This window comes from Chrysochloris asiatica, unplaced genomic scaffold (assembly GCF_000296735.1).
Source record: "Chrysochloris asiatica unplaced genomic scaffold, ChrAsi1.0 scaffold00132, whole genome shotgun sequence".
NCBI classification, from domain to species: domain Eukaryota; kingdom Metazoa; phylum Chordata; class Mammalia; order Afrosoricida; family Chrysochloridae; genus Chrysochloris; species Chrysochloris asiatica.
Window position 1 is genome coordinate 7,423,499 of NW_006408650.1, and position 8,773 is coordinate 7,432,271.

At 54.4% G+C, this 8,773-nt stretch overlaps 1 protein-coding gene across 2 annotated transcripts in view; it reads left to right on the plus strand.

The window, feature by feature from the left end:
- Window positions 1–8,446, plus strand: part of GGA3 (golgi-associated, gamma adaptin ear containing, ARF binding protein 3) — a 16,364-nt gene extending 7,918 nt beyond the window's left edge. The window contains exons 2-17 of one of the 2 annotated variants that reach the window (XM_006869586.1): window positions 1,166–1,250; window positions 1,381–1,456; window positions 3,117–3,215; window positions 3,808–3,931; window positions 4,166–4,269; window positions 4,399–4,479; window positions 4,716–4,853; window positions 5,130–5,211; window positions 5,856–5,972; window positions 6,236–6,475; window positions 6,619–6,689; window positions 6,869–7,176; window positions 7,258–7,442; window positions 7,812–7,981; window positions 8,080–8,190; window positions 8,336–8,446. In XM_006869586.1, the coding sequence (XP_006869648.1) occupies window positions 1,166–1,250; window positions 1,381–1,456; window positions 3,117–3,215; window positions 3,808–3,931; window positions 4,166–4,269; window positions 4,399–4,479; window positions 4,716–4,853; window positions 5,130–5,211; window positions 5,856–5,972; window positions 6,236–6,475; window positions 6,619–6,689; window positions 6,869–7,176; window positions 7,258–7,442; window positions 7,812–7,981; window positions 8,080–8,190; window positions 8,336–8,446 (2,102 nt within the window). The remainder of the gene's footprint in view (window positions 1–1,165; window positions 1,251–1,380; window positions 1,457–3,116; window positions 3,216–3,807; window positions 3,932–4,165; window positions 4,270–4,398; window positions 4,480–4,715; window positions 4,854–5,129; window positions 5,212–5,855; window positions 5,973–6,235; window positions 6,476–6,618; window positions 6,690–6,868; window positions 7,177–7,257; window positions 7,443–7,811; window positions 7,982–8,079; window positions 8,191–8,335) is intronic. The other variant, XM_006869587.1, reaches the window with a different exon arrangement.
- The last annotated feature ends 327 nt before the right edge of the window (window positions 8,447–8,773 follow it).

Sequence of the window (8,773 nt, forward strand, 5' to 3'; positions counted from 1 at the left end):
CTCAGAAACCCTATACAGGGTCGCTGTGGGTTGGAACCTCAGAAACCTTATACAGGGTCGCTGTGGGTTGGAACCTCAGAAACCCTATACAGGGTTGCTGTGGGTTGGAACTGACTCTCAACAGCACCTAAGAGCAGCACTCAGAAAGCCCCCTTGAAGGTTACGTAGTAGAAAAGATTGCTGTTTTCAGTGAAGCCCTGGTGGTATAATGGTTAAGTGCTCGGCAATTAACCAAAGTGGGTGGTTCAGAGCCATCCCACAGCTTTGCAAGAGAAAGGACATGGTGATTCACCCCCCGTGAAGATTACAACCAAGAAAAACCCCATGGTACAACTCTCTACTCCCATGTGTGGTCGCCACGAGTCAAAATCAACTTGGTTGGCCCCAAACAACATCATTCCTAGTTCCTTTTATCTACATTTCTGGTATGGCGTTATAGGAACCAGAAGATTGACAGTTTAAACCCACCAGCTTCTCCTTGGAAACCCTATATAGGGGTCACTATGAGTCAGAACCCAACAATGCTTTTATCTAGTCCATTCTGACTTCAGTTTCTCCAGGAAGTCATCATTAATCATTTCTAATTTGCTTACTAGGACTGTGTAGCTGAGCCTCACCATGTACCATTTGTCATGTCTGTGTTTTGTGTGGAGATTTGTTAGTATTTTTAACCACTTGTATTTATAACCGTTAACGTTTGTCCTGCCAGAGATCTGTGGGGTCGAGAATGTTTCCTCTTTCTTTTGTGATTTTCAAAATCGTGGACAAAATGACAGTATTTCTAGGCTTCTGGCCACTCCCTGACAAGCTATTAAGGCTTCTCTGTTGGAGAAGAAATTTAGAAGCATACTTATCTTCACCTCAGTGTCTAAAAATCAGATCCCACATAATAAAAAATGTTCCATCATACTTTCTTTGCTTTTTGTAACCGAGTCTCTGGTTAAGCGTGCAGCTGCTAACCTAAAGGTTAGAGGTTCGAGTCTACTGATCAGTACCTCAGAGGAAAGGCCTGGTTATCTATATCCAAAATACTGACCCTTATTTGGAGTAATTGGATTCTGAAACACATGGGTCTCCATGAGTCAGGATTTGAGTCGGTGATAACTGGTTTGGTTTGGGATTTGGCTCCTTATAACAACTATTCTCCTTTTTGTTCTGCCTTAAGATAAAGCCACCAATCCTTGCAACCGGCAGGAAGACTGGGAATATATCATCGGCTTCTGTGATCAGATCAACAAGGAGCTTGAAGGGTGAGTATCAGAGTGGTTAAGGGGCAGGTGAGAGATGGCTGACTGGAAAAAAAGAAATTGTGGCCAAGGAGGACCGAGTGGCCGATGACGCCAGGACCAGAGTAATGAAAGAGGCTCTGCTTCTCTCCAGGCCACAAATCGCAGTCCGGCTGCTGGCCCACAAGATCCAGTCCCCACAGGAATGGGAGGCGGTACAGGCCCTGACGGTAGGTTCTGGCTTCAGTGCAAATGAGAGTGATCTGAAATGTGTTCAGTTGACAGTTCTGCACTTGTGTGTCCTGGTGCCAGGCACTGTGCCAGGCATTGAGGCCTCAGAGGCACCAGAGTGTGGTCCTGTCAGTGTGGGAGGGCTCAGGCAGCTTCTGGAAGAGACGCTGACAGAGCTGTCTTGCCAGGTAAGAGCTGTCCAGCGGAGGACAGGTGAGGTGCGGATAAGCCATGCTGTAGCTGACAAGCTGGCACACTTACTGCTACCGACACAGACCTGGGTCCCAGTGCTTGCTCTGCCCAAGGGAACTGGAGATGGGGAGCAGTGTTGGTGCTCAGGTGCCTTCCTCCAAACCTGGTGCACCTTCTAGCAGTGGAGCCCCAGGGACCTCCCTGACTTCACTCAGGTCCCGGCAAGAAAGAGCCCAAAGGCACATGGAGAAGGCCTGCCATGTCTGTGGCGCTCAGGCCTTACCACAGGGGTTTGCTACCCCGGGGACATTTGACGATGTCTGGACATGGTTTCATATTACCACTATGGCGGTAGGTGTTAACTGGCATTTAGTGGACAGAGGAAGGGATGCTGCGAAAGGTCCTACATGCCCAGACGCCAGGGTTGCTGAGGTTGGAAAGCTCTGCTTTTAAAAAAGCACAATCCAGGAATGGGAGCAGTGGTGGGTGGTGCTCTCCCGCATGAACTCTGCAGAGGGACTCAGGTTAGCTCTGGGCGCCCCAGAGGGAAAAGAACCGGGTGGGTGGGACATGCCATCTACCTGGAAGGAAACAGGATTTCACCCCCCACCTTGTATGATGTTGAGTTGAAATGGACTCACAGCATCCTCGCCTTACCCAGAGAACAGCTGTGCCACAGGGTGCCCTAGGCTGTCGTCGTGGTGCTGTCCACTCTGCTGGACAGAGATGAGACTGTCCATTCCAGTAAAGATGGACACTATCTGAAGCCCTGTGGAAGGGTCCTTGTGAGTTGGAATGGACTTGATAGCAGGTGGTTACGAATCGGGCTGCGAGCTGCAAGGTCAGCAGTTCGAAACTACCAGCCGCTCCGTGGGAGAAAGATGAGGCGGTCTGCTCCCGTAAAGATTACAGCCTCGGAAACCCTGTGTAGGGTCGCTATGAGTCAGAATCGACTCCACGGCACACAACAACAACAACAACAACATAAGGTTTTTAGTTCATCTTTATAGGAGCAGATCGCCAGGTGTTTTTCCCACCAAACAGCTGCTAGGTTTGAACCAAACCACCAAACCAAACCACCAACCCAAACCACCAACCTTTTGGTTATCAGTGGAGCACTTTAATCATTATACCACCAGGACTCCGTCTATATGTCCTTCTACTCCCACCCCCACCCCCCCAGTGTTGGCCAGCTTGTAGAAAGAACCGGGACCCTAACCGTCAGCGTTCTCGCTAAGGGCCTTGGTTTCCTCCTCTGTAAAACATGGGCCTGAACTTTCCCCTCCTGTCTCCCTGGTGTCTGGGCTCTGGCATGTCTCACTGTACTTCCTGTTTAGCCACTCATGCTACTTCTCATGGAGTTAAGCTCCAGTTGGTGACTTTTGGCTCCTGGTGGTCTCTGGGCCACATGCTGGCCCCCAGCCTGGAACCCGTTGTCTCTGAGCAGCCTCTCCTCTGTGGCCACAGGTGCTGGAGGCGTGCATGAAGAACTGTGGGAGGAGATTTCATAACGAAGTGGGGAAGTTCCGCTTTTTGAACGAGCTAATCAAAGTCGTCTCCCCAAAGGTCAGTCAGTGACACTTTCCTCACTTCTAGGGACATCTTGTGGGTTTCTGCCCATCACCCATCTTACTCCACAGGTGGGAGCTGCTCCATGGCCTTGCCTTGCCTTGCCTTGCCTTGGGGAGCCTGGTGGGCCTGCAGCCCCAGGCCTGCCACGCTCCTAGCAGCAGCCCGCACGTTCCCTGGACCCGTCTTATGTGGATACAAGGAGCTGGCTTCCCTTATGACCCAGTCGCCCAACTGCCTAGGTTGTGTTTCTCGTTAGTGTAGCCTAGCTCTGTGTACCCACTGAAAGCAAAGGGAATCATCTTTCTTGCTAGAGGCATTCTCAACTCTGACTCCTTCAGGTTAAACACAGTTGTCTTTCTGGTAATTGGGCATGTGCAAACTCCCAGCCCACCTGACCACAGACTGCCTCCCAGCAGTGTCTGCCCGCCCCCCTCCCTGCTGGTTTTGTGTTGGTTCCAGGAAGGGAGTTAACTAACAAGCCCTCCATTGCTGTGAAGAGTCTCCCGCCCGCCATTCCTCCCTGCTCCCCTCACCTTTAAAGTCTCCAGACTGCAGTGACAGGTTACTTGTTTCCATTGCCTCTTAGTACCTAGGGGACCGGGTGTCTGAGAAAGTGAAGACGAAGGTGATAGAGCTGCTCTATAGCTGGACACTGGCCCTGCCGGAAGAATCAAAGATCAAGGACGCCTACCATATGCTGAAGAGACAAGGTACATCTCAGCCTCCTTCCCAACCTGGAAGACTGCCGAGGGCAGGAAGAGCTAGAGGAGGTTCCAGGCCCCAGGCTTCCTCCCTCCCTAGGAGAAATGGCACTCCTCCCACGGGGAGGGGAGGGCTTGTTGGGGTCCTGAAGGAGATAGGGCAGCAGGTCCAGCTCCCAGGGACAGCCCCACCCCGCCCCCTGTGTGCTGAGGCCGAGTGAGCTCTGTCCTGTCTCCTTGCAGGCATTGTGCACTCTGACCCCCAAATTCCTGCTGACAGGACACTCATCCCCTCTCCACCCCCTCGTCCCAAAAACCCCGTGTTTGATGATGAAGAGAAGTCCAAGGTAAAGGGCTGTGCTGAGGTTTTCTTGGGTGAGGGGGGCAGCAAGGGGTGGTTGTGGTCTTGTCCAGGACTGCTCCCCAAGTTGGGTGGGGTCCCTCTTCCCTCCACCTTTGACATCCCCCTCTTTCAGCTTTTAGCCAAGCTGCTGAAGAGCAAAAACCCAGATGACCTACAAGAGGCCAATAAGCTCATCAAGTCCATGGTGAAGGAAGTGAGTGTGCCCCGGAGGCGGGGTCAGGGAAGGCTCCTCACCTGCAGAGGCCAGAGGATGAGAGAAGGGACCGGAGAAGCAGGAGCTGATGGAGCCCAGGACTGTGCCATCCATAGGGGCACCCAGCGGGGCCTCGGCACTCGGCTTTGGTGGTTGGGGGGACAGGATCCTCAGGTGGCCTTCTGGGAGGCTGTGGGGTGTTGATGCTTCTTCTTGCTCCTTCCCTGACGGTACAGGACGAAGCTCGGATTCAGAAGGTGACCAAGCGTATGCACACCTTGGAGGAAGTCAGTAACAATGTCAAACTGCTCCATGAGATGCTGCTTCACTACAGCAAAGAGGATTCTTCCGAGGCCGACAAGGAGCTCATGCAGGTGGGCCTGCGCGCCTGGGACCCATTCCCTTACTGCATAGCAGACAGACTCTGATGGAGGCCTCCGTGCTTAACATGAGAGGTCACGTCAGGCCACCAAAGTGCTCTGTGGTCACAGGTCCAAGGGTGTGCTTGGGGTGCAGTGTGGTTGGAGCTGATGAGCTCCCCCAGGGCTGAACGTGAGGCTCAGAGGCCTGACTCCCTGGGACAGGAACACTGAATGAGCTGACCGTAAAGGGCCTTTGTCTTTCTGACTTTTAGATCTGGTCTCTTTCAGGAACTGTTTGATCGGTGTGAGAACAAGAGACGGACATTATTCAAACTAGCCAGCGAGACAGAGGACAATGACAACAGCTTGGGTGAGTAACAGGAAAAAGTGGTGGGGGGAAAGATAGCCCAGGAATCTAGATTTTGGGGTGAGGGGGATGGAGGAGCCTGGTGGCACAGTGGTTAAGTGCTGTATGCTAATCAAAGGTTGGCCGTTTGAACCTACCTGCCACTTCACAGGAACACGCTGTGACAGATCCGATTCTATACAGAGGCTTGATCAAAAAGAGGGAGAAAGAGTAGAATTTCAAATTGTCACAGAATTTCTAGAGCCGTGGAGATTGGCTGAACCCCTAAAACTATTTTCCCCGATAGAATCTCTGAACCTTGAATGAAAAATATTCCCTAGAGTCGAATGGAAACCCACGAATGTTTAGCTGCACTAGTTAAGAATGTCTGCTTTAAGCGTCAAATGGGCATAGCCACTGAATGATCAGACGGTTACTAAGGGGCAGTGAATTTATGTTTGTGGGGAGGAAGAGTTTGGAAAAGAAGAGTGAGAATGGATTCAAAGAATGTAATCACCGTTCACTGAACGTAGATCAACAAAATAAGTCACTTTTTAAAAAGAGCACAGCCTCGGAAGCCCTGTGGGACAGTTCTGCTCTGCCCTCTAGAGGTCATTGGTACCTACCAGGTTCAGTCAGGAGAGAAGGTTCTTTCTGTTTGGCTCTAGGGGACATCTTACAGGCCAGTGACAACCTCTCCCGGGTCATCAACTCTTACAAAGCAATTATTGAAGGGCAGATCACCAATGGGGAGGTGTCCACGTCAGCCTCACTTGACCCAGAAGGTAAAATCTTATGCCTCCCTGTTCTGGGACCCCTCCAGAACCACCTCAGCTTCCCCCTCAGAGCCACTAGTGCAAGCTGACTAGTATCATTATCACCCAGGGGGAGGCCAGATATGGAGGACTTGTCCCACCTGCTTGCCTTTCCCAGCCGGCTTTCAGCATCCCGGCAGCATCAGCACCGCTGGGGTGTGCTCAGGGCTCTGCCTCCAGCTGCCCAGTCACGGTCCCTTATTCTTCCTGTCTCTCCTCCATTGGCCATCCAGGAAACCACCCCTGCAGCAGCCAGGGCACACTCATCGACCTGGCCGAGTCGGACACCCCTAGCAGCTCATCCCCAGTGTTGGCCCCCGCTCCACCCACATCGGGCATCCCTATCCTCCCACCTCCCCCCCAGACCGCAGGCCCTTTACGCAGCCGCTCGTCCAGCCAGGCCGAGGCTTCTCCCGGACCCTGCAGCTCCAGCAGTGCCCTCTCTCTGCTAGATGAGGAACTGCTCTGCTTGGGTAAGGTTGCCTCAGGGGCCTGCAGTGTTGGGAGGGGGCTTCTGATGCAGGGGCTGGAAGCTGCATAGCCCGTGCTCTGTCCCCACTTCTCCCTGGTGTCCCTCATCTCAGTGGAAGGACATCACTGTTTCCATCTGTCTCAGGCCTCACTGACCCGCCCCCCAGTGCTCCCCCTAAAGACACAGCCGGAACCAGCCAGTGGCACCTCTTCCAGGTAGGGGCAGTGGGACCTTGATTCTCCCTTTGCTGTGACTCCGTGTTGGGCTATGCCCCGCGGTGTGCCCCCTGGAGGGGGGGTTGCTCCTGAATGTGCTGTCATTTTGGGCACAGCTTTGGGGCCCCAGAGGAGGGCCAGTGGACCTATGTTCACTTACCCTTTTCTACTCTCCACAGAACGAACAGCCAGAGCTGGGCTTCTTCAGTCCCAAGCTGGGCCCTGCAGCAAGCTGCTCCACAGACAGCCCTCCCCTCCCACCACCTGCAGCCCCACCCACTAGCAGCTCCCCAGGGCCTCTATTCCCAGCTCCTGTGGTCCCGGCCAGCGCTCATGCCCCTACTCCAAGCTCCTTGTTTCCCACTGGACTAGCCACAGCACTGGGCCCCAGGGTCCAGCTAGCAGCCCCCAGTTACCATGGCTCGGCCCTGGGTGACAACGCCCTGCACCAACTGGATGCACTGGATCCGCTGCTGGAGGCCAAAGTGTAATGCGGGGAAGCACTGGGCGGGGCCAGGGCAGGGCAGCTACAACCTGCTTTCCAATGTGGCTACCTTGTCCTTCCTAGGGCCTCAGGCCTCATGAAGCCTGCCGCATCCAGCTTCTTCTGTGCAGCTGGACCTGCCCCTCTCCTTCCGGCCACTGCCTCCGCCAGGCCGCTCTTCTCCTTCCCTGCTGGGTCCGGCAGCCCCCCAAAGGGGCCTGAGGTCTCCCTGGCCAGTGTCCACGTCCCCTTGGAATCTATCAAGCCTAGTAGGTGCTGGCGGGCGGGTGGAGCCCAGTTGGGGTTTAAGGAATAGGAGGGTATTAGTCCTCTTTTCAAGGAGCTCTGGTAGCATAGTGGTTACGAATCAGGCTGTGAGCCTCAAGGTCAGCAGTTCGAAACTACCAGCTGTTCCGCTGGAGAAATGATGAGGCTTTCTGCTCCTGTAAAGATTTCCAGCCTTGGAAACCCTGTGCAGGGTCTCTATGAGTCAGAACCAACTCCACGGCACATAACAAGTCCTCTTTTCAGGGGTCTCCTCATGTCACTCGGGGTCTTCCAGCAGCACTTTGCTGTGATGCTCACCAGCCCGAGTTCCCGAGTCTTCTCCTCCACGCCCACATGCCATCTTCTTGCAGGCAGTGCCCTTCCCGTGACAGCCTATGATAAGAATGGCTTCCGCATCCTCTTTCACTTTGCCAAGGAGTGTCCTCCAGGGCGGCCTGACGTGCTGGTGGTGGTGGTGTCCATGCTGAATACTGCCCCCCTGCCCATCAGAAGCATTGTGCTCCAGGCCGCTGTGCCCAAGGTACCACCCCACCCCCAGCCAGCAGAGGACAGGCAGTGTGTGTGGCTATCATCGTGGCCACTGCCAGTTCTCATCACAGGCACGTCTCCACCTTTTAGTCCATGAAGGTGAAGTTGCAGCCACCCTCGGGGACAGAACTCTCTCCCTTCAGCCCCATCCAGCCCCCTGCAGCCATCACCCAGGTCATGCTGCTGGCCAATCCACTGAAGGTGAGCCCAGCTGAGGGGAGGACCTGGCCCTGCCATGCCCTCCAGCCCCCACCCCTGAGGTGGGGGCCAATGGCCGTCCATCTAACGGAGAGGGTATGAGGAGAGCAGTCGGTGAGAGCGGCCTCACGGGCACCCTCTGTTACAGGAGAAGGTGCGGCTTCGCTACAGGCTGACCTTCACCTTGGGGGAGCAGCAGAGCACAGAGGTAGGCGAGGTGGACCAGTTTCCTCCTGTGGAGCAGTGGGGCAGCCTATGACCCCGGAGGCCACTGGCACTTCCCCTGGAACCTTCAGCTGCGCGAGCTGGCCAGTGCCGGGCGCAGAGCCTGTGTCCTGCCTGCCATCCTGTAGCTTTGATGTGGAACGGGGACCCTGGTGCCACACTGTGTCTGTCACTGTCTCCTTCTGTGGCCCCTAAGAGGACCTGTTTTTATTTACCTGTGTGACTTGAAGTGGCCATAGATTATCACGGGTGGGAAGTGGGTCCTGACCCGAGGTTTTGAGGTTTCCCTTCCCCTTTTTACTATCATCTCCAGATGCTATGGGACCCCCTCAGAATTCCATCCTCACCCCATCACTGTTCT